At 49.6% G+C, this 25,813-nt stretch overlaps 1 protein-coding gene across 1 annotated transcript in view; it reads right to left on the reverse strand.

The window, feature by feature from the left end:
• The window catches only part of LOC139230121 (neural proliferation differentiation and control protein 1-like), a 66,071-nt gene that overhangs the window by 15,992 nt on the left and 24,266 nt on the right, over window positions 1–25,813 (reverse strand). The window contains exons 5-8 of the mRNA XM_070861963.1: window positions 11,987–12,097; window positions 8,289–8,480; window positions 7,417–7,483; window positions 1,872–1,938 (exon numbers count right to left, since the gene is read on the reverse strand). Coding sequence (XP_070718064.1) covers window positions 1,872–1,938; window positions 7,417–7,483; window positions 8,289–8,480; window positions 11,987–12,097 — 437 coding nt within the window. The remainder of the gene's footprint in view (window positions 1–1,871; window positions 1,939–7,416; window positions 7,484–8,288; window positions 8,481–11,986; window positions 12,098–25,813) is intronic.

Here is a 25,813-nt window from a genome sequence, read left to right on the forward strand (position 1 = left end):
TTTTTATTTCACTGGCTCATTATGAGCAACACCATAGGAGATCTGCCGGTACTCTCAAAATTAATGACAAAAATGTATCGGAAAAACCTGAATTTATGTAACACCTTTCATGACCTCAGGAAGTCCAAAAGTGCTTTACAGCCAAGTACTTTTGAAGTGTCGTCACTGTTGCAATGTAGATAACACGGCAGCCAATTTGTGCACAGAAAGCTCCCACGAATAGCAGTGTGATAACGAGCAGAAAATCTGTTTTAGTGATATTGGTTGAGGGATAAATATTGGCCAGGACACCAGAGTGAATTTCCCCGCTCTGCTTCGAAATTTAAAATAATGAAAGGGATAGACAAGATTGAGGCAGAGAGGTTGTTTCCACTGGTCGGGGAGACTAGAACTAGGGGGCACAGCCTCAAAATACGGGGGAGCCAATTTAAAACCGAGTTGAGAAGGAATTTCTTCTCCCAGAGGGTTGTGAATCTGTAGAATTCTCTGCCCAGGGAAGCAGTTGAGGCTAGCTCATTGAATGTATTCAAGTCACAGATCGATAGATTTTTAACCAATAAGGGAATTAAGGGTTAAGGGGAGCGGGCGGGTAAGTGGAGCTGAGTCCACGGCCAGATCAGCCATGATCTTGTTGAATGGCGGAGCAGGCTCGAGGGGCTAGATGGCCTACTCCTGTTCCTAATTCTTATGTTCTTATGAATAGTGCCAAAGGGATCTTTTATAACAACTACAACAACTTGTATTTATATAGCACCTTTAACGTAATGAAACATCCCAGGGTGCTTCACAGGAGTAATATGAGACAAAAAATTTGACACCGAGTCACATAAGGAGAAATTAGGGCAGGTGACCAAAAGTTTGGTCAAAGAGGTAAGTTTTTTATGAACGCCTTAAGGAGGAAAGAGAGGTGGAGATGCCGAGAGGTTTAGGCAGGGAGTTCCAGAGCTTGGGACCTAGACAATCGAAGGCACGGCCACCAATGGTGGAGCGATTATAATCAGGGATGCTCATGAGTGCAGAATTAGAGGAGCGCAGACATATCGGGAGGGGTTGTGAGGCTGTAGGAGATTACAAAGATAGGGAGGGGGCGAGGCCATGGAGGGATTTGAAAACAAGGATGAGAATTTTGAAATTGAGATGTTGCTTACATGCACCCGAGAGGGCAGACGGGGCCTCGGTTTAACATCTCATCTGAAAGACGGCAACTCCAGACGGTGCAACGCTGGAGTGTCATAAGAACATAAGAATTAGGAGCAGGAGTCGGCCATTCAGTCCCTCGAGTCTGGTACGCATTCAATAAAATCATGGCTGATCTCCTACCTCAACTCCACTTTCCTGCACTATCCCCATATCCCTTAATATTCAAAACTCTATCAATCTCTGTCTTGAATATTCTCCAAAGATTCACCACCCTCTGAGTGAAGAAATTTCTTCTCATCTCAGTCCCAAATGGCCCACCCCTTATTCTGAGACTGTGAACCATGGTTCTAGACTCTCCAGACAGGAGAAACATCCTCATTGCATCTACCTTGTCAAGCCCTGTAAGATCACCCCGCATTCTTCTAAACTCTAGAGAATATAGGCCTAGTCTACTCAATCTCTCCTCAGTCTTTCCTTGGCCTAGACTTTGTGCTCAAGTCGCTGGAGTGGGACTTGAACCCACGACTATCTGACTCAGAGGTGAGAGAGCCTTACCTATTGAGCCACAGCTGACGCCTAGCTTGTGGCTGTCCATTGATTGGAGTTGACCTTTAATTTTTTTTAAACCAGTGTTAACAGGCGGAGCGAGTCCATTATTTTTCCTCATTCTGCCCTCTTTCATTTCCTCCCGAGCTTCCCTTGTGGGTTGCTGAGGTGCTTGAGGAGCTTACCTGGGGCAGAGGCTTCTTGTTTCCTTCATAGGCCATCTTCTGCACCAACCTCACCTCCTTCTGCAGCCTGAAACAGACCGGACGCTTCTTTAAGAACCACTTACAAAATGGCCTGGATGCAGAGGATAAAGCCGGAAATCTGGAGGGTCCACATTGGGAAGGCTCTGATTGAACAGGCACAGCTGTCGGACTCAACGAAGGGGGTTGCCAACCCTCCAGGATTGTCCTGGAGTCTCCAGGATTAAAGGTTAGCTTCCTGGACGTTGCTGCGAACAATTCCCGGGAAGATAAATCATAGGGACGTTCAAAAAAACATGGTGTTTTTAATTTTCTTAATGAACACTTTTATTTACTAACTGTGAAAATATTGGAGATGGGAGGAAACGGGCCATTTGACCGACAGTCATAAATCATCCAATGGCATAGCAAAGAGTCTGTTCCCCCCTTTCCAATTGGCTGCAGGAGGGCAGAGCTTCGCGAGGATTGGCTTGTCCGTCGGGCGTGCGGGGGGGGCGGGGGGGGTGTGGCTTTTGGGGGTCATGTGATGAAACCTCCAGGAATATGTCCAATCAGAGTTGGCGACCCAAAGTTCAAAGGTAGGTCCAGACAACTCTTTTTAAAATCATACAATTTAACCGGGTGCCCACTTGATAGAGGGCCATAACCACCAGAACCCGCAAATTAACAAATAAACGTTAAAGGGAACCTTAACAAATCAAATTAAAATCCTATTCCTTGTTGTGATGATGCACTTCAGTCCCTCCGGCGCCCACGGGACTGGCCCATGCAACACACTCCAAACAAAGTCCCCGATCGATAAAGGGAGGACTCCCGCGTAGAGAGCCCTCCACTGTGGAATACCGCCTCCTCCAGATGGCAAGATGGTGCGCCATGGCGTGTCCGGATGGCGGATGAGGTTGGCAAAATGGAGCGTGTGCAGAATGGAAAGGCACGGAAGGGAATTCCTGGAGGCGGCTCAAGGTGTGAGGCGCCGGCTCCCGAGGGAGGTGTCGGGGCTTGGCGCCGATGAGGAATTCCGTCTGGATGGGGATCATTTCGGTCAGGATCGGCCTACGTGCTTGAGCCTCCTTAACACACCTAGTGGAGTCAGGGTCCAGTGCCGCTTTTAGCGGCTCGATGGCTTTGGCTGCATCAGTCTGCGACAGGCACCACGCCAACTCCTCAAGTGCCATTCAACCGATAGGCCCAGTCACCTTCTGCTAAAAGGTCTACACCAAAATGTCAACTGGTCTTTTCTTGCTTCAGGTGCAGGCAGACCTGTTGTATATCTCCAGAACTTTATGTCACATTTCTAACACTTACAATTTTTCTTTTTGCTTGGTTGCAAAGTGCTGCCACGTAGATGTAAAAACGTTGATTAAAAATGTCACATATTGCATAAGCTTACACAAATGTGTCTGCATACTCAGACCGACAGCGGGGCCTGGGGGTACTTGTGCATGAAACACAAAAGGATAGTATGCAGGTACAGCAAGTGATCAGGAAGGCCAATTGTATCTTGGCCTTTATTGCAGAGGGCATGGAGTATAAAAGCAGGGAAGTCCTGCTACAGCTATACAGGGTATTGGTGAGGCCACACCTGGAATATTGTGTACAGTTTTGGTTTCCATATTTACAAAAGGATATACTTGCTTTGGAGGGAGTTCAGAGAAGGTTCACTAGGTTGATTCCGGAGATGAGGGGTTTGACTTATGAGGAAAGATTGAGTAGGTTGGGCCTCTACTCATTGGAGTTCAGGAAAATGAGGGGTGATCCTATTGAAACGTATAAGATTATGAGGGGGCTTGACAAGGTGGATGCAGAGAGGATGTTTCCGCTGATGGGGGAGACTAGAACTAGAGGGCATGACCTTAGAATAAGGGGCCGCCCATTTAAAACTGAGATGAGGAGAAATTTCTTCTCTCAGAGGGTTGTAAATCTGTGGAATTTGCTGCCTCATAGAGCTGTGGAAGCTGGGACATTGAATAAATTTAAGACGATAAGGGAATAAGGGGTTTTGGGGAGCGGGCAGGGAAGTGGAGCTGAGTCCATGATCAGATCAGCCATGATCTTAGTGAATGGTGGAGCAGGCTCGAGGGGCCGTATGGCCTACTCCTGTTCCTATTTCTTATGCTCTTATGTTCTTCTTAATTGCATGTATTCGGCAGCACAGCTATAATCATTTTTTACCATGTGAGACTAATTCTAGCTGTACATGAGTGGCAAATGGTGACGCCCCTCATTGTAAGAGCAAGAGTGGAGTGTAACACAGATTGAGTCCAGTCCTCACTAAGACCAGGAGTCATCATAGGCGGTCCCTCGTATCGAGGATGACTTGCTTCCATGCCAAAAACGGATGAGTTCACAGGTGTTTCAATGAAGGACCTAATATTCCAGATACTGAACTACATGTTGAAGGGTGGAAGATGCCTGTGCGTGGATTTTTTTAACGTGTGGTGGCCGTTGCACACCAGCCACCACACGGGCTTGACAGAGCTAGGTCTTGGTCCCGTGGCAAGGGTTATCCATGACGACTGGAGACCTGCTCTGCTGCACGGACCTAGTGCGCACACATATCGCAGTGTGGGCTGGGCCCGTGCTGCCCCTGGGCCCTCGCCTCTTCTGGGCCCCGAACTCACGCCTCTCCTGGGCTCCGGTCACTTCCATCTACCTGGCTTCGCAGCCTTCGCCCCTCCTGCAGCAGCACGCGCTGCTCTCTGCAGTGGTATGCCACCGCACGCTGCGAGACCATCAGTAGGCCGGGGCCATTGGAGGGAGCATTATCATCATAGGCAGTCCCTCATATTGAGGATGACTTGCTCCCACGCCAAAAAGAGGATGAGTTCACAGGTGTTTCAATGAAGGACCCGAACTACATCCTCAAGATGCTTTTTCAGTTGTACTGTGGGTTCAGTTCTGCGCTCGCTGGTTCCTCTCTCTCCCAAGCCCGTGTGGTGGAGGTGCTGGCTCTGGCTGGGTTCAGTTCTACCACTGTTGTGTTCTCCACGAGACGAGATAAGGTCAACGACGGTCTGAGAATTGATGGTGCGGTGTTTAGTAGTGGGGTCATGGTTCAGGGGCAAGAGACTATGGAGGGATGTGATCGGGGCCCAGGAGAGGCGTGAGTTCGGGGCCAGGGGCCCAGGGGCAGCACCGGCCAGCCCACCCTGCGATACGTGTGCGCACTAGGCCCATGCAGCAGAGCTGGTCTCCAGTCGTCTTGGGTATTCCTTGCCACTGGACTAAGACCTAGCTCTGTCAAGCCCGTGTGATGGCTGGTGTGCAACGCCACCCCACGTTAAAGTGCCGTGGACTCTTTTACGTCCATCTTCGAGGGCAGACGGAGCCTCTGTTTAACGTCTCATCTAAAAGACGGCACCTCCAACAGTACAGCGCTCCCTCAGCACCTCAGAGAATTGTGTGTTCGTATCTCGGAGTGGGGCTTTAAACCACAAGTTTCCTACTCTGAGGCGAGAGTGTTACCACTGAGTCAAGTCTGATAGCTCAGCAGGAAGCCGGGCTAATTTATTTTCCTCTTTCCCAACCCAGAAATATTGACTTAAGAAACATAAGAAATAGGAGCAGGGGTAGGCCATTTGGCCCCTTGAGCCTGCTTCGCCGACCCAGGAGTGGAGTGTGACACAGACTGAGTCCAGCTGCTCACTGTAAGACCAGGAGTGAAGTGTGACACAGACTGAGTCCAGCTCCTCACTGTAAGACCAGGAGTGGAGTGTGACACAGACTGAGTCCAGCTCCTCACTGTAAGACCAGGAGTGGAGTGTGACACAGACTGAGTCCAGCTCCTCACTGTAAGATCAGGAGTGGAGTGTAACACAGACCCAGCTCCTCACTGTAAGACCAGGAGTGGAGTGTGACATAGACTGAGTCCAGCTCTTCACTGTAAGACCAGGAGTGGAGTGTGACACAGACTGAGTCCAGCTCCTCACTGTAAGACCAGGAGTGAAGTGTGACACAGACTGAGTCCAGCTCCTCACTGTAAGACCAGGAGTGAAGTGTGACACAGACTGAGTCCAGCTCCTCACTGTAAGACCAGGAGTGGAGTGTGACATAGACTGAGTCCAGCTCTTCACTGTAAGACTAGGAGTGGAGTGTGACACAGACTGAGTCCAGCTCCTCACTGTAAGACCAGGAGTGGAGTATGACACAGACTGAGTCCAGCTCCTCACTGTAAGACCAGGAGTGAAGTGTGACACAGACTGAGTCCAGCTCCTCACTGTAAGACCAGGAGTGGAGTGTAACACAGACTGAGTCCAGCTCCTCACTGTAAGACCAGGAGTGGAGTGTGACACAGACTGAGTCCAGCTCCTCACTGTAAGACCAGGAGTGGAGTGTGACACAGACCCAGCTCCTCACTGTAAGACCAGGAGTAATGACACAGACTGAGTCCAGCTCCTCACTGTAAGACCAGGAGTGGAGTATGACACAGACTGAGTCCAGCTCCTCACTGTAAGGCCAGGAGTGGAGTGTGACACAGACTGAGTCCAGCTCCTTACTGTAAGACCAGGAGCGGAGTGCAACACAGACTGGGACTAGCCGGTAAGTTGAATTTAGGGTTTGTCTGACACCTGGTGTCTGATGGAAGTAATGGCAGTTTGCTGAATAAATTAATTAAAGGTTAGTGCAAAAGATTTGAATCTCATGTTCAGAATTTTGATTGAGGTCAATGTGATTGCTTCTCATGACACCTTCTGCCAGACAGGTTACAAATTGACAGTCCTTTTAAATAGTTTGGTTTCAGGCACAGCACGGGTTAGATACAGGTGGGTTGTGGGGCTGGAGGAGATTATAGAGATAGGGAGGGGCGAGGCCATGGAGGGATTTGAAAAGAAGGAGGGGAATTTTAAAATCGAAGCGTTGCTTAACTGGGAGGCAATGTAGGTCAGCGAGCACAGGAGTGATGGGTGAGCGGGACATGGTGCGAGTTAGGACATGGGCAGCCGAGTTTTGGATGACCTCAAGTTTACGTAGGGTAGAATGTAGGAGGCCAGCCAGATGTGCGTTGGAATAGTCGAGTCCAGAGGTAACAAAGGCATGGATGAGGGCTTCAGCAGTGGGCGAGTTGAGGCAAGGACGGAGACGGGCGATGTTACGGAGGTGGAAATAGGCGGTTTTAGTTATGCTGCGGATATGGGGCTCATTTCAGGGTCAAATATGACAAATCAAACCTAAAAAGCACAGTGTTAGTCTAAAAAGAGCATTCAAGGATAACATGGATTTATATAGCACCTTTAATGTAGTAAAATGTCTCAGGGTGCTTCACAGAAGAGATAATCAGACAAAATTTGATAACGAGACATGTAAGGCGCTACTGGGACCCAAAAGCTTGGTCAAAGAGGTAGGATTTAAGCAGCACCTTTGAGGAGGCGAGGTTTAGAGAGGGAATTCCAGAGTTTACACTCGAGGTGACCGTGTTCCAATGAAGGCACGGCTGCCAATGTGGAGCGATGAAAATCGGGGAGGCGCAAGAGACCAGGATTGGAGGAGCGCAGAGATCTTGGCAACCTCATAAGCAGTGGGGACTCACCTGTACCAGCATAATCCAGCCACAACCAGTCCAAAGAAGCCCATCACTGTGCAGATGATAACCAGGCCTGGGAAGAGAGGTTAAAAAAGGAAGGGAGAGTTAGTGGAGAATGGTTCTGAGGGTGAGCTCTGTTCTGTCGACACAAACCCTACTTTGCCTGTATCACGGTGCAGCTACGGGATCTTGTCAGTAGAGTCAACGCCCTTGGGCCTGGGAGAGGAAACCATCCCATTCAAACATATAAGATTCTGAAGAGGATTGACAGGGAAGATGGTGAGAGGATGTTTCCCTTGGCTGGAGAGCCTAGAAGATGGGGTCACAGTCTCAGGATCAGGGAGTGGCCATTTAATAATCATAGGAATTTACAGCACAGAAAGAGGCCATTCCGGCTGACAAAGAGCTATCCAGCCTAATCCCGCTTTCCAGCTCTTGGTCCCTAGCCCTGTAGGTTACGCACTTCAAGACTGAGAAGAGGAGAAATTTCTTCACTCAGAGGGTGGTGAATCTTTGGAATTCTCTGCCCGAGAGGGCTGTGGATGCTCAGTCGTTGAGTACATAGATATATTTTTGGACTCTGAGGGAATCAAGGGATTATGGGGATCGGGTGGGAAAGTGGAGTTGAGGTCGATGATCAACCATGATCTTATTGAATGGCGGAGCAGGGTCGAGGGGCCGTGGGGCCAAATCCTGCTCCTATTTCTTACGTTGTTAACAATCCATCGGGGCTTCCTGACCCAGATCAATAGCTGCCGACCCGTCTATACCTCCACAGACACATTTCTCCATCGGTTCATGTCAATGCCGCTTCCGCCCAGCCTCCCCTCCGCCTCTACCACCCCGCCCTTAATCCAGACTGGCGCCTTGCTACCTACTCAACGAGACCACATCATTCAGTAAGCGCGATGGCTCCTTGCGTCTTTCCTTGTCAGGTCCTCTGTGGCTCCGTGCCGTGCTCCTCGCCGTGGCCTGTGGTTCCTCGGTGCTCTGGGCAGGTCCCGGCGTGTGGCCGGGGCTGGTGGCCTCTCTGGTGTACGTGGGGCTGAGGCGCGGCCAACTGCGAGTAGCTGCAAGAGTAATGATAATTAAACCCGGCGGGCGTGACTGGCGCCCCTCGTCACCCGCGATTACCCTTCTGAAACTGGCCCCTCATGTGCGGTCTCAATTAATGCCCATCTGACCAACTTACAAATCTCAACAGGAGGTAGAGGAGTTTTGGGCAAAGAAACATGAGCAGAGCCAGTGTTTAACTCTGTCCACAAAACCACCGGACCTTAGGAACATTGCACCTTCCTCGCGGTATCGCGTAACATTGTTAGAAACAACTGAATTATCTTGTGGGGTAAAACAATTAGAACCATTCGATTATATCACAGGGTAGCACAGGTGTTATATAGCACTGTATTCTATCAAGGTTTAACAGTGATATACCACTGTATTATATCACATTGTGAAACAGAGTGATTTGCCCATTGTGATATATCAGCAGTATTAACATAAGAACATAAGAAATAGGTGCAGAAGTAGACCATATGGCCCCTCGAGCCTGCTCCGGCATTCAGTAAGATCATATGGCTGATCTGCTACAGTATTTTTATCAGAGGGCATAACATAGTTATAACATACCCTGTACAGGTCTGGAACTCCCTTATCCGGCACTCTCGGGATCTGGCCTGTGCCGGATGAGGGATTTTGCCAGATGAGGGGGAGTCATTGGCCCCGGGGGGGGGGGGGGGGGGGGGAGCGGAGAGGAGGTTGGTGGCTCGACCGGGCCCCAAAAAGTCGGGGCGGACCTAGCAGGCCCGAGGACGCGGCCCGTCAGCCTGACATCCCCCCCGCAGGGAGCGCTGTGGGGAGGAACGGCCGGCCCGAGGACTGTGGCTGCAGGAGTTCCAGCAGGGCGACGGGAAGCAGGCAGCCGATAAACCCCACATCCAGGAGAAAGATTATATTGGTGAGTACCCTGTAGGAATTTTTTAAAATGTGTGTTCTGAGACCAGGGAAGGAAGGATTTTGACCAGCCGCGTTCTGCCCATGCCCCACCCGGTGCCCGGGAATGGTGCCGGACGAGGGGTGTTGCCGGATAAGGGAAGTTCAACCTGTACTGCCTTTTATCAAGGGTATAAAACAATGATATACCACTGTATTATATTTTGATGTGTAACACAGTGATATACCACTACATTCGCTACATCCACTGCTGAAACCCTCATCCATGCCTTTGTTACCTCTAGACTTGACTAGTCCAATGCACTCCTGGCTGGCCTCCCACTTTCTACCCTACATAAACTATGGTGATCCAAAACTCGGCTGCCCGTATCCTAACTCGCACCAAGTCCCGCTCACCCATCACCCCTGTGCTCGCTGACCTACATTGTCCGCCGGTCAAGCAACGCCTCGATTTCAAAATTCTCATCCTTATTTTCAAATCCCTCCATGGCCTCGCCCCTCCCTATCTCTGTATTCTCCTCCAGCACCACAACCCCCCCCGAGATGTCTGCGCTCCTCTAATTCTGCCCTCCTGAGCATCCCTGATTATAATCGCTCCACCATCGGTGGCCGTGCCCTCTGTTGCCTGGGCCCCACGCTCTGGAACTCGCTCCCTAAACCTCTCCACCTCTCTACCTCTCTTTCCTCTTTCAAGACGCTTCTTAAAACCTACCTCTTTGACCAAGCTTTCACCTGCGCTAATTTCTACTTATGCGGCTTGATGTCAAATTTTTATCACCTAATACCCCTGTGAAGCGCCTAGGGTCTTTTCACTACGTTAATGGAGGTTTATAAATAAACGTTGTTGTTGTTGTTGTACATTATATTAAGAAAGAAAAAGAAAGACTTGCATTTTTATAGCGCCTTTCACGACCACTGGATGCTCCAATGCCCTTTACAGGCAATGAAGTACTTTTTTGAATTGCAGTCACTTGTAATGTGGGAAAGGCGGCAGCTGATTTGCACACAGCAAGCTCCCACAAACAACAATGTGATAATGACCAGATCTGTTTTAGTAATGTTTATTGAGGGATAAATATTGACCCAGGACAGCGGGGATAATCCCCCCTTGCACTTCTTCAAAATAGTACCATGGGATCTTTTACATTCACCTGAGAGAGCAGACAGGGCCTCGGTTTAATGTCTCATTCGAAAGGAGGCACCTCCGATAGTGCAGCACTTCCTCAGCACTCTCTCTTAGGCAGTACCCCCGGAGTTGAGGATGCACTGCACTGGGAGCGTCAGTGTAGAGTTTTTATGTGGTTAAGTTTCTGGAGTGGGACTTTGAAGTGGGGCTTTCGAACTCTGCTATAATTAAAGGGTTAAGAACGGATCTTGGGACTAAAACAAGCTAAAGTAGGCTTTTGTAGCGGTCAGCTTTCTAAGTTGCTTAAGAGGCAGAAGAGATAACGCTAAAAATAACATGTCAGAATAATTAACTGTTGCAAGCTGTGTAACCTGAGGACAACTACAAATAGCCAAACTGTTGAACCACAGGAGGCCCAGAGGGGCAGTTAAACAGAGCAAGGGGTCAAAAGTGACACGTTGGAGAAACTACATCTGGAATGAGACATAGGCAAATGATTGTGGGACGCGAAAGGGAATTAATCAATCAACAATTGTGCACGCGGGCTTTGGGCCAATTAAGCATCATGGGGGGCCGTGCACAAGGCTGACATGCATCATTAAGTGTATAAAAGGTTGCTTGGAACTTTTGAGACAAAAATTTAACACCGAGCCACATAAGGAGATATCAGGTCAGATGGCCAAAAGACCGGTCAAATAAGAGCATCTTAAAGGAGGAGAGAGAGAGTTAGAGAGGTTTAGGGAAGGAATTCCAGAACGTAGGGTGCAGGCAGTGTTACCAATGGTGGCATGAAAGAAATCGGAAATGTGCAAGGGGCCGGAATCGGATGTGCGCAGAGATCTCGGAGGGTTGTGGGGCTGCAAGAGCACACTTTCCAGCAGGGGTTTAACCTGGATAGCAATTCTTATAGGGCTTGACAGAGTAGATGCAGGGAGGATGTTTCCCCAGGCTGGGGAGTCTGGAACCAGGGGTCACAGTCTCAGGATAAGGAGTCGGCCATTTAGGACTGAGAGGAGGAGGAATTTCTTCATTCAGAGGGTTGTGAATCTTTGGGGCATTCTCTACCCCAGAGACTTGAGGAGGCTCAGTCGTTGAGTATATTCAAGGCCGAGATCGATAGATTTTGGGATATTAAGGGAATCAAGGGATATGGGGACAGTACAGGAAAGTGGAGTTGAGGTCGAAGATCAGCCGTGATCTTATTGAATGGTGACGCAGGCTCGGGGTGCCAAATGGCCAACTCCTGCTCCTATTTCTTATGTTCTTTTCTGGAGCGGGAATTCTAGTCGATCTTACTCTCTGCCTAGTCAGGGGCACCGAGTTCTCCGACAGCACAGGCCGAGAACAATTAATCCAGCACAGACCGCGGCTTGAACCTGGGACCATTCGGGTCTCAGTGTGGCGCCCAGATACTCGCTAGATAAACCCGCTGGGCCCTTGGGGTAGGGCCAGGGCCCAGTTTAATCAGCGCAATCCTAGTTGTCTAAGAGATCTTACTATACATCTCACGGTCTGTGGCTGCCGTGGCTGCGAGTTTCTCCCCTTGTGCCAAGAGCACGTGGATTAGGCCAGCGACATCATCGGGTCGTTCTGATATTGGGCTCCCACCTGAAACAAGAGTAAAGGAAGAAAGCCCCTCACAATTTCAATAGTATTTTTAAAATAAATTCAGAGGCAGAGTTAATACAGCCATCTACAGTGGGGAAAAACCAATTGTTAGAAAGGAAGCGATTTGAGAGCCTGGTGCTGAGATTCCCTAGGGAGCAGAGCTTGTGCGAGGCAAGCTTGGACCCCCTCCTCAGCAGTGCTTCAGAGACACAAGCGCATTTAAAGGCCTGCCTCAGGTGAGGGGAGGGAATACAGTGTGACGCCACCATCAGGTGAGGAGAGGGAATTTACTGTGATGTTCCCCCGTCAGGTGAGAGGAATAATTTCATTTTACCACCCTCCCCCTTACTCAAATGAGTGGGGTCAATTTACTGTGGTGCCCCCCGCCCCCACCTCAGGGAAGGGAAGGAAATGTACTCTGGCGCCCCCTTCAGGTGAGAGGAGGGACAGCACTGTGATGTCCCCCCTCAGGTGAGGAGAGGGAATTTACTGTGACGCCCCCCTCAGGTGAGGAGGGGGAATTTACTGAGACACCCCCCTCAGGTGAGGAGAGGGAATTTACTGTGACGCCCCCCTCAGGTGAGGAGAGGGAATTTACTGTGACGCCCCCCTCAGGTGAGGAGAGGGAATGCACTTGACGCCCCCCTCAGGTGAGGAGAGGGAATTCACTGTGATGCCCCCCTCAGGTGAGGAGAGGGAATGCACTTGAAGCCCCCCTCAGGTGAGGAGAGGGAATGCACTTGACGCCCGTGGTCTGCTCAGGCTGACGGCTCACACAATAGTAAAATTTCAGTTTTGAAAATGATTTGCTGGTTTCGAATAATGCAAACGATCGCTCCGTTTAAACTTTAAACCGCTCCCCTCCGCCCACCACCCCCCCACACCCCAGAGTTTCCCAGGCCCTCCCTAGCCAGGGCTCCTGCTCCTGATTGCTACCCAGTGTTGTCGGCTGGAAGATGCAAGTATGTGATGGCAGGGGAGGACAGGTCGAGGTTTACTGAGAAAGCATGCATCAGGATAAAGCCATTTGCCCCAATCTTTCCGCAGTCCGCTGTCCAATTTACTCCACCAGGGCCCATTGAATCTCTCGAGGCAAAATTCTATGTAAACACTCTGATGAGCCCTAAAGGCCGACAAGTAACTGCTGAGAAATCTTTTAGCAACACAAAACATGGCAGCTTTTGGTCTGTTTTATACCCTGGGGTTTTCCCTTCTCCTCTTAGGAAAATGCAGCCTCAAAAGGAACATAAGAACATAAGAACATAAGAATTAGGAACAGGAGTAGGCCATCTAGCCCCTCGAGCCTGCTCCGCCACTCAACAAGATCGTGGCTGATCTGGCCGTGGACTCAGCTTCACTTACCCGCCCGCTCCCCGTAACCCTTAATTCCCTTATTGGTTAAAAATCTATCTATCTGTGATTTGAATACATTCAATGAGCTAGCCTCAACTGCTTCCTTGGGCAGAGAATTCCACAGATTCACAACCCTCTGGGAGAAGAAATTCCTTCTCAACTCGGTTTTAAATTGGCTCCCCCGTATTTTGGGGCTGTGCCCCCTAGTTCTAGTCTCCCTGACCAGTGGAAACAACCTCTCTGCCTCTATCTTGTCTACCCCTTTCATTATTTTAAATGTTTCTATAAAATCACCCCTCATCCTTCTGAACTCCAACGAGTAAAGATCCAGTCTACTCTATCATCATAAGGTAACCCCCTCATCTCCAGAATCAGCCTAGTGAATCGTCTCTGTACCCCCTCCAAAGCCAGTATATCCTTCCTTAAGTAAGGTGACCAAAACTGCACGCAGTACTCCAGGTGCGGCCTCAGCAATACCCTACAGTTGCAGCAGGACCTCCCTGCTTTTGTACTCCATCCCTCTCACAATGAAGGCCAACATTCCATTTGCCTTCCTGATTACCTACTGCACCTGCAAACTAACTTTTTGGGATTCATGCACAAGGACCCCGAGGTCCCTCTGCACCGCAGCATGTTGTAATTTCTCCCCATTCAAATAATATTCCCTTTCACTGTTTTTTTTTCCAAGGTGGATGACCTCACATTTTCCGACATTGTATTCCATCTGCCAAACCTTAGTCCATTAACCTATCTAAATCTCTTTGCAGCCTCTCTGTGTCCTCTACACAACCCGCTTTCCCACTAATCTTTGTGTCATCTGCAAATGTTGTTATATTACACTCTGTCCCCTCTTCCAGGTCATCTATGTATATTGTAAACAGTTGTGGTCCCAGCACCGATCCCTGTGACACACCACTCACCACCGATTTCCAACCCGAAAATGACCCATTTATCCCGACTCTCTGCTTTCTGTTAGCCAGCCAATTCTCGATCCATGCTAATACATTTCCTCTGACTCCGCGTACCTTTATCTTCTGCAGTTACCTTTTGTGTGGCACCTTATCGAATGCCTTTGGGAAATCTAAATACACCACATCCATCGGTACACCTCTATCTACCATGCTCGTTATATCCTCAAAGAATTCCAGTAAATTAGTTAAACATGATTTCCCCTTCATGAATCCGTGTTGCGTCTGCTTGATTGCACTATTCCTATCTAGATGTCCTGATATTTCTTCCTTAATGATAGCTTCAAGCATTTTCCCCACTACAGATGTTAAACTAACCGGCCTATAGTTACCTGCCTTTTGTCTGCCCCCTTTTTTAAACAGAGGCGTTACATTAGCTGCTCTCCAATCCGCTGGTACCTCCCCAGAGTCCAGAGAATTTTCGTAGATTATAACGAATGCATCTGCTATAACTTCCGCCATCTCTTTTAATACCCTGGGATGCATTTCATCAGGACCAGGGGACTTGTCTACCTTGAGTCCCATTAGCCTGTCCAGCACTACCCCCCTAGTAATAGTAATTATCTCAAGGTCCTCCCTTCCCACATTCTCGTGACCAGCAATTTTTGGCATGGTTTTTGTGTCTTCCACTGTGAAGACCGAAGCAAAATAATTGTTTAAGGTCTCAGCCATTTCCACATTTCCCATTATTAAATCCCCCTTCTCATCTTCTAAGGGACCAAAATTTACTTTAGTCACTCTTTTCCGTTTTATATATCGGTAAAAGCTTTTACTATCTGTTTTTATGTTTTGCGCAAGTTTACTTTCGTAATCTATCTTTCCTGTCTTTATTGCTTTCTTAGTCATTCTTTGCTGTCTTTTAACAAGCTCAGGTCGTCCTAAAGTGATTTACAGCCACTGAGGCACTCTTGAAGTGTAGTCACTTGTAGGAATGTAGGAAATGCGGCAACAAATTTGCACACTGCAAGGTCCCACAAACAGCAATGAGATAATGACCAGATAATCTGCTTTTTAGTGAAGTTGGTTATCATAGCAAAGTTACGACACAGAAGACGGCTATTTGGCCCATTGTGTCTGTGCCGGTCAAAAAAGAGTTACCCAGCCTAATCCCACCTTCCAGCACTAGCCCTGTAGATTACGACTCTTTAAATGCATACCCAAGTACTTTTTAAATGTGGTGAGGGTTTCTGCCTCTACCACCCTTTCAGGCAGTGAGTTCCAGACCCCCACTACCCTCTGGGTGAAGACATTTCCCCTCAAATCCCCTGGTTGAGGGACAAATATTAGCCCAGGACACCTGGGATAATTCCCTCGCTCGTCTTCCAAATAGTATCACGGGATCTTTTACATCCACCTGAGAGGGCAGAGAGGGCCTCGGTTTAACGCCTCATCTGAAAGTCGGCACCTCCGACAGTGCAGCACTCCCTCAGCACTGCACTGGGAGTGTCAGCCTAGATTTATGTGTTCATGTCCCTGGAGTGAAACTTGAACCCACAACCTTCTGACTCAGAGGAGAGAGAGAGAGAGAAAGTGCTACCCACTGAGCCACAGATGACACATCTCACCCACTCACAACAACACATTGCATTTACTTGGCGCCTGAAAACTGTCCCGAGGCACTGACGCCATGTTAGCAGTGTTCCTTCGGCACTTCCACACGAAGCTTTGGCGGGGAATGCACCCCCCCCCCCTCCACCGGAGGTTGTTTGGCCGTGGGAGGCACCACACTCAAGGCCAGAGAATCAAAGAATAGTACAGCACAGAAGGAGACCATTCGGCCCATTGAGCCTGCGCTGGCTCGATTTAGTCCCACTGCCCCGCTCTTTCCCCATATCCCTGCAAACATTTTCTTCTTTTTTCTTCAAGCAGAAATATTCAGGCCTGAAAGTGCTGTACTCACCAGAGTTGAAATTAGCAGGTGCGCCGAATACCAAAGAAAGGAGAGAAAAGTGCAACAGAACCCTCATACCAGAAACTTTCGTATGGCACCGGGGCTGAGCAGCTCCTCCAGCAGGTTACATTACCCTGCTTTATCTCTCGGTACAGCCCGCTGATTGCAACGTGACACAATAACCTTGTCCTGTGCAAACAGAGTGTGTTGGACAAGACCATGTTTTGCAGGTTTCCCTCTCCTCCCTTACACAACAGGAGCTAATTCCCCAAACCCAGGCCTCAGCAATTGGATTTATTGACAACCTTAACTCCTTTCTAACACAATTTAAAATGTAAGCATTGGGCAGTGGCTCAGACACTGTCCTTTCCCCCTCTGGGACTGGGTGGTGCAGTGGGTCACACACTGTCCTTTCCCCCTCTGGGACTGGGTGGTGCAGTGGGTCAGACACTGTCTGTTGTGTATCTGTAAAGCATGCACTCCCATGTTCCGCCACCAGGGAGCGCATCCCCTGAAGTGCCAAGGGATCCCAGCATCCCTTGGGAGCACTGTATATAAGCCGGCCCCTAAGGCCTGTTCCTCACTCTGGAGTGTCTGAATAAAGACTGAGGTCACTGTTACTTTAACCTTCCTGTGTGCAGTCTCATCTGTGTTAGGAACACAATAACTGGCAACGAGTATACAAATCCAATGCAAAGATGCAGCAAACTGTGGGCATCCTGGAGAAGTTCTCGGAGGGTGAGGACTGGGAAGCCTATGTCGAACGGCTAGACCAGTACTTTGTAGCCATTGAGCTGGATGGAGCAGGAAGCGCTGCAAAAAGGAGAGCGGCCCTCCTCACAGTCTGCGGGACACCGATGTAGAGACACCGACCCTCAGTAAGGCCATTGCGATAGCACAGGCGTTTATGTTCACCAGTGATAACAGCAAACAAATCTCTCAGCACACAAGTGCTAGCAATGTTGATAAATTAACTGGAACTGTGTTTGTGAGCACAAATGTACAGGGCAGAAACCATGAGTCTGGAACCGCCAGCAGGCCTCAGGTGACCCAGATGACTCAGAGTCCGCAACAAAGGATGAATGCAAGGCAATTCACACTTTATTGCCGTTGTGGAGACTTCCATTCAGCCTATTCATGCCGCTTCAAAGGGTATGTTTGCAAGAGCTGTGTAACAATGGGCACTTCCAACGAGGTTGCAGACGAGCTGCGAGCTCTCAAAACCTGCTAACCACCACGTGGCAGAGGAAGATCGGTCCATGGTGGATCAAAGCAATTTCGAGCCTCAGAGAGGAGGCAGATACTGAAGTACACGGGGTGCACACATTTTCAACGAAATGTCCACCTGTAATGCTAAATTTAAAATTGAATGGCTTACTCGTAGCCATGGAACTGGACACTGGTGCTAGCCAATCCATCATGAGTAGAAAGATGTTTGAGAGACTGTGGTGCAACAAGGCACTCAGACCAGCCCTGAGCCCCATCCACACAAAACTGAGAACGTACACCAAAGAGCTTATCACTGTCCTGGGCAGCGCCATGGTCAAGGTTACCTACGAGGGCACGATGCATGAACTGCCACTCTGGATAGTCCCGGGCGATGTCCCCACACTGCTTGGAAGGAGCTGGCTGGGCAAAATCCACTGGAAGTGGGATGACATCCGAGCGCTATCACATGTCGATAAGGCCTCATGTACCCAGGTTCTTAACAAATTTCCTTCCCTTTTTGAGCCAGGCATTGAAAACTTTTCCGGGGTGAAGGTGCGGATCCACTTGGTCCCAGAGACACGACCCATTCACCACAAGGCGCGAGCGGTACCTCACATGATGAGGGAGAGAGTGGAAATCGAGCTGGTCAGGCTGCAACACGAGGGCATCATCTCCCCAGTGGAATTCAACGAGTGGGCCAGCCCGATTGTTCCAGTACTCAAAAGTGATAGCACGGTCAGGATTTGCGACGATTATAACGTAACTATTAATCGTTTCTCGCTACAGGACCAATACCCGCTACCTAAGGCAGATGACCTATTTGCGATGCTGGCAGGAGGCAAGACGTTCACCAAGCTCGACCTGACTTCGGCCTACATGACGCAGGAGCTGGAGGAGTCTTCGAAGGGCCTCATCTGCCTCAACACGCACAAGGGACTGTTCATCTACAAGAGATGCCCGTTTGGAATTAGGTCGGCTGCAGCGATCTTCCAGAGAAACATGGAGAGCCTACTCAAGTCGGTACCACACACGGTGGTTTTTCAGGATGACATATTGGTCATGGGTTGGGACACCGTCGAGCACCTACCAAACCTGAAGGAGGTCCTACAGCGACTGGATCGCGTAGGGCTGCAGCTGAAGAAGTCGAAATGTGTCTTCATGGCAACAGAAGTGGAGTTTTTGGGGAGAAAGATCGCGGCGGATGGCATTCGGCCCACAGACGCCAGGACAGAGGCTATCAGGAACACGCCCAGGCCACAGAACGTCACGGAGCTGCGGTCGTTCCTCGGACTCCTCAACTCATTTTGGTAACTTCCTACCGGGGTTAAGCACCCTCTTAGAGCCCCTACATGTGTTATTGCATAAAGGTAAGAACTGGGTATGGAGAAAAAAACAAGTAATTGCTTTTGAGAAAGCCAGAAACATTTTATGCTCCAACAAGCTGCTTGTATTGTATAACCCGTGTAAAAGACTTGTGCTAGCATGTGATGCGTCGTCGTACGGAGTCGGGTGTGTATTACAACAAGCTAACGTTGCGGGGAAGTTGCAATCTTTCGCCTATGCCTCCAGGAGCTTGTCTAAAGCCGAGAGGGCCTACAGCATGATTGAGAAAGAGGCATTAGCGTGTGTGTTCGGGATAAAGAAAATGCACCAGTTTGGCCTCAAATTTGAGCTGGAAACCGATCACAAGTCCCTCACATCCCTGTTCGCTGAAAACAAGGGGATAAATACGAATGCCTCAGCCCGCATACAAAGGTGGGCACTCGCGCTATCAGCGTATAACTATACCATCCGCCACAGGCCAGGCACCGAGAACTGTGCGGATGCTCTCAGTCGGCTACCATTGCCCACCACGGGGATGGAAATGGCGCAGCCTGAAAATTTCTTGATGGTGGCGCAGCCCGCAGATTTGTTGATGGTCATGGAAGCGTTTGAAAATGATAAATCACCTGTCATGGCCTGCCAGACTAGTATTTGGACCAGCCAAGATCCTCTGCTGTCTCCAGTAAAAAACTGTGTACTGCATGGGAGCTGGGCCAGCATCCCCGTTGAAATGCAAGAGCTAATCAAGCTGTTCCAGCGACGAAAGGACGAGCTGTCCATTCAGGCAGGCTGCCTGTTGTGGGGTAACCGCGTAGTGCTACCAAAAAAGAGCAGGGAGACGGTCATCTCGGATCTCCACAGCACACACCCGGGTATAGTAATGATGAAAGCAATAGCCAGATCCCATGTGTGGTGGCCTGGTATCGACTCTGACTTAGAGTCCTGTGTATGGCAATGCAGCGTATGTGCTCAGCTGAGCAATGCGCCCAGAGAGGCACCACTAAGTTTGTGGTCCTGGCCCTCCAGACCATGGTTGAGGATCCATGTCGACTATGCGGGCCCGTTTCTCGGTAAAATGTTCCTGGTGGTGGCGCATGCTTTTTCAAAATGGATTGAATGTGAAATAATGTCGGGAAGCACCGCCACCACCACCATTGAAAGCCTGAGGGCCATGTTTGCCATCCACGGCCTGCCTGACATACTGGTCAGTGACAACGGGCCATGTTTCACCAGTGCTGAATTTAAAGAATTCATGACCCGCAATGGGATCAAACATGTCACCTCGGCCCTGTTTAAACCAGCCTTCAATGGGCAGGCAGAGCGGGCAGTACAAACAATCAAACAGAGCCTTAAACGAGTCACAGAAGGCTCACTCCAAACCTGCCTGTCCCGAGTACTGCTCAGCTACCGCTCGAGACCCCACTCGCTGACAGGGGTGCCCCCGGCTGAGCTACTCAGGAAAAGGACACTTAAAACCAGACTCTCGCTGGTTCACCCCAACCTGCATGATCAGGTAGATTGCAGGCTGCAGCAACAAAATGTAAACGATGGTCGCGCCACTGTGTCACGGGAAATTGATCTGAATGACCCTGTGTATGTGCTAAACTATGGACATGGTCTCAAGTGGATCGCGGGCACGGTGATAGCTAAAGAAGGGACTAGGGTGTTTGTAGTCAAACTAGACAATGGACAAATTTGCAGAAAGCACCTGGACCAAATGAGGCTGTGGTTCACAGACTGCCCTGAACATCCCACAGCAGACACCACCTTTTTCGAGCCCACAACACACACCCAAAGGATCAACGACACCACCCGGAACCCATCATGCCCAACAGCCCAGCAAGGCCAGGCTCACCCAGCAACCCTGCAGGGCCAACAACATGCCAGCCCAGCGAGGGCACAGCCAACACACCAGAACAGACATTTGTACCGAGGCGGTCCACCAGGGAAAGAAAGGCTCCCGACCGCCTCACCTTGTAAATAGTTTTCACTTTGACTTTGGGGGGTGGGGGGAGTGATGTGTATCTGTAAAGCATGCACGTCCATGTTCTGCCACCAGGGAGCGCAACCCCTGAAGTCCCAAGGGATCCCAGCATCCCTTGGGAGCACTGTATATAAGCCGGCCCCTAAGACCTGTTCCTCTCTCTGGAGAGTCTTAATAAAGACTGTTACTTTAACCTCCCTGTGTGCAGTTAGGAACACAATACTGCCCTTTCCCCCTCTGGGACTGGGTGGCGCAGTGGGTCAGATGTAAAGGGCACATTTGCGGGTGATAAAGAACCTTCCCCTCCTCCTATTGGTCCACTCTGCTCAATCCTGTAGAAGCCACAAAAAATGTGTTTCCTAATGGAAAGAACATATAGCATTTCAATTATTGAGTGGTATTTGCTCACTGCTATAATAAGCTCACGTCACTGTGTTGTGCCCTTTCACTGCCTGTTTGCTAAGAGAAATTGCATGAGATTCAAGGGCTGATTGCCCTTCAGTTGCTCCCGACAGCAGGTAGCTGTGCTTCAGAAATCTGTGGCTCACAGCCCCGACATTATGTGACCATGCCTGTGCCCCAGTAACTTCCTGTATCCACCCATGCCCGATCGACAGGTTACCCCTGAATTCTCCCTTTGGAAAGTTAGCCATGGCTCAGTGGGTAACACTGTCTTGCCTCTGACTCAGAAGGCTGTGAGTTCCAGTCCTCATTCTAGAGACTTGAGCACCAAAATCTACATTGATACTCCCAGTGCAGTGCTGATTTTAACGTCTTTCGACTGAGACATTAAACCGAAGCCCTGACTGCTCTCTCAGGCAGATGCAAAAGATCCCACTGCCACTATTTTGATGCAGAGCAGGGGTTATATTCCCGGTGTCCTGGACCAATATTTATCACGCAACCAACATCACTAAAAAAAAAAGATATTCTGACAACGGAGTCAGCGCGAGCCTGGAGCAGCTGGAGGGAGATTTAAACATCAGCGTCTCCCTGACAGCGGAGGCAGCTCAAGCCTGGAGCTATTACATAAGAACATAAGAACATAAGAAATAAGAACAGGAGTAGGCCAAACGGCCCCTCGAGCCTGCTCCACCATGCAATAAGATCATGGCTGATCTGATCATGGACTCAGCTCCACTTCCCCTCCTGCTCCCCATAACCCCTTATCCCCTTATCGTTTAAGAAACCGGCTATTTCTGTCTTAAATTTATTCAATGTCCCAGCTTCCACAGCTCTCTGAGACAGAGAATTCCACAGATTTACACCCTCTGAGAGAAGAAATTTCTCCTCATCTCAGTTTTAAATGGGCAGCCCCTTATTCTAAGATTATGCCCTCTAGTTCTAGTCTGCCCAATCAATGGAAATATTCTCTCTACATCCACCTTGTCAAGCTCCCTCATAATCTTATATGTTTTGATAAGATCTCCTCTCATTCTTCTGAATTCCAATGAGTAGAGGCCCAACCTACTCAACCTTTCCTCATAAGTCAACACCTTCATCCCCGGAATCAATCTCATGAACCTTCTCTGAACTGCCTCCAAAGCAAATATATCCTTTCGTAAATATGGAAACCAAAACTGCACACAGTATTCCAGGTGTGGCCTCACCAATACCCTGTATAGCTGTAACAAGACTTCCCTGCTTTTATACTCCATCCCCTTTGCAATAAACGCCAAGATTCCATTGGCCTTCCTGATCACTTGCTGTATCTGCATACTATCCTTTTGTGTTTCATGCACAAGTACCCCCAGGTCCTGCTGTACTGCAGCACTTTGCAATTTTTTGCCATTTAAATAATAACTTGCGCTTTGATTTTTTTTCTGCCAAAGTGCATGACCAAGAGGACACAATGAGAAATAAAAAGTAATAAAATTATGACATCACAAGGATGGAGGACAGTGATTGGTTCTTCAAGATTAATTGAATCACTGGACAGGAAATAAATCTTAAAGCAGCTAATAACTGATTTAATTTGCTTCAATTGCTGATTTTCCAATTTTAACTTAATTTATAATTATGGTATATATTATTTAATTTTGTTTAATCATAATTAATCTTTATTATACTGATTTTACGATTGTATACTCCTTATTGTATTATTTACATCGTGGCCCCCCGACCCGCGAGAGAACAGCTCCGCAGATCAGCCTATAAAAGTTCTGGAGCGGCGTACCATTTCAACCTCCAGCGCGAGCTGCTCCAAGTGTGCGACGATTTAGAGATGGGCGACTGGATGACGTCATCAAAACCCTGGTCGCCATTTTGGAGCGTGGGCAGGAACATCGGCAGGATCCAGATACAGCGGAGTGGGAAGGTCCGGGCGGATGAGCGGCGAGTGTTTGTGGCGAGATGCGGTGAATGTTTATGGCGGAGGAGCGGCGAGAGATCGTGGAGGAGGTGCGACAGATGAGGGTACGGGGCCCAGAAGAGCCGAGGGCCCAGGGGAAGCCCGGGCCCAGCCCACACTGCGATATGTGTGCGCCCGAGGTCCATGCAGCAGAGCAGGTCTCCAGTCGACCTGGTTAATCCTTGCTACTGGACCAAGACCTAGCTCTGTCCAGCCCGTGTGGTGGCTGGTGTGCAATGGTCACCACACATTAAAAAAATCCACGCACAGGCATCTTCCACCCCCTCAATTGGAGTTCAGGACTGGAACATGGGGTCCTTCATCGAAACACCTGTGAACTCGTGGAAACAAGTCATCCTCGTTCGAGGGACCGCCTATGGTGATATGATGATTTACAACGTAATTTGAATTACTTTTTAAAAAGTTTTTTTCGCCTGTGTCTATCTGCGTTTTGGCTGCCGCTTTGGACCCGAGCCTTTAACCTCTTTTTACACTTCCGTCTCACGCTTTTTCTCTCTTTCCCTCAATGGTCAATATCTAATGTGTTGTAAAATTATTGTGAAGCACCTTGAGACGGTTTACCACGTTAAAGGCGCTATATAAGTCAAAGTTATTATTGTCACACTGCTGCTTGTGGGACCTTGCTGTGCCCAAATCATCTCCTCATCTCCCCTCTGGCTCTTTGGCCAATTATTTCAAATCTGCGTCCTTTGGTTACCAATAGCCCCCTGCGAGTGGAAACAGTTACTCCCCATATCAAAAGGTTTGCTAAGGATTAGAGGGGCTTGTTCCGTTTAAGGGGAAGCTAGATAAACACATGAGGGAGAAAGGAATAGAAGACTGTGCTTGTAGGGTGAGATGAAGGAGGGTGGGGACGAGGCTGATGTGGAGCATAAACACTGACATGGACCAGTTGGGTTGAATGACCTGTTGCTGTGCTGTCGATGCTATGGGGGAGAAATTCGGGGCGTTGGCGTCTCCCGTTAGCGTCCCCGGGGAGAGCAAATGACTTTTTGCCTGGACTGCTACCGACGCCCGCGAAATTCAGCGGGGCCGTAGCGGCCGCGGTAACGGGTCGCGCCCCGCTCCTACCGTTAGCGTCCCGCACCGCTGCGCTGGCGATGACGGCATCATCACCGCGCGGCGCGAATTGTTTCCCCCGCGGCGGAGCGAAATTCGATCGCGCCCCCCCTTGAAGCCGCCACGGACGATGCCCACGACAGCTTCGGGGGGGGGGGGGGGGGGGGAGGGGGCGCGCGCACTGGGCTGCACGCCGCTCACGGGGCAAAACTTAAAGGGGGCGTAGGGAATTTCTAAAAAAAGGGTGGCTTCTTCCTCCTCGATCAGGAGGGTCCGAGCCGTGATCTTGCAGCCCTTGCACTCCGCTTGTGTGCCGGAGGGGGTGTGCTGCCACAGCACCCCCACTCCCCGGTGGTCCAGGGCTGGCCCCGTTTCCCGCCCGCGGCGTCGGCAGCTTGGGCCCACCCCCTTTAATGAAGGGGCGGGCCCTGTCTACGCAGCCCCGCTCGCGCCCCTCTGCTGCCCCACTCAGCGATTTTGAGCCCCACTTGCTCTCGGGGGGGGCGGTGAACTGAATATAGATCGCAGGCTGGACGCAGGAACTCCCGTCTCGTGGCTGTTACCACCCCCAAACGCAATGTCGGCCCCTATGTTTTCAACGATAACAAAGCAAACCTCAAATTTCAAACTCTGATCCTGGCCTTTATCCTACTCCCTATCCTTTTTTTTAGGAGTAATAAAACAATAGGAACAGCTTTCTCAGAAGTGTGGAGCTTCTCTAAGAGTAGTTGGTGTTAAATGAAGGGGCGGTGGTCAGATTTCGCTGCAACCTCCTCTGGTTCCACTTGTGGGTCATTAGGTTAGTTGACCAGATGCTGGGGCTGAGTGTATTCCCAGACTGTACCTTGCTGGAGGGAAGGCGATAAGCACATAAACTGGTGTGTGTAGCAGGTCTACAGCAGAGTCCTTGGCTTCCGTCATTCGGAGCCCCCAGTTCGTGCTGTGGAACACTCCGGTGAAACCACCCCTCAAACACGGCCACTGATTCGCTGTTCACCGTGAGAATCGCTGACGCCCCGCCCCCCCCGCAGATATCAAACTGGAACAGAAATAAAAACAGGGAGGAGTTTGGAAAAGAAAAGGCTGAGAGGTGACCTGCTGGAGGTCTTTAAAACGATGTAGGGGTTTGTTAGGGTAGATGTAGAGAAGATGTGTCCACTTGTGGGGGTGACCAGAACTAGGGGCCATAAATATAAGGTGGCCACTAATAAATCCAATAGGAAATTCAGAAGAAAGGAAAGTTCTTTACTCAGAGAGTGGTGAGAATGTGGAACTCGTTACCACAGGGAGTGGTTGAGGCAAATCATTGAAAGAAAGAAAGACTTGCATTTATATAGCGCCTTTCATGACCACCGGACGTCTCAAAATGATTTACAGACAGTTAAGTACTTTTGGGGTGTAGTCACTGTTGTCATCATCATAGGCGGTTCCTCGTATCAAGGATGACTTGCTTCCACACCAAAAAGGGATGAGTTCACAGGTCCAGATCCCGAACTACATCCTGAAGGGTGGAAGATGTCTGTGCGTGGATTTTTTTAAACGTGTGGTGGCCGTTGCA

This window comes from Pristiophorus japonicus, chromosome 19 (genome assembly GCF_044704955.1).
Source record: "Pristiophorus japonicus isolate sPriJap1 chromosome 19, sPriJap1.hap1, whole genome shotgun sequence".
NCBI lineage: Eukaryota > Metazoa > Chordata > Chondrichthyes > Pristiophoridae > Pristiophorus > Pristiophorus japonicus.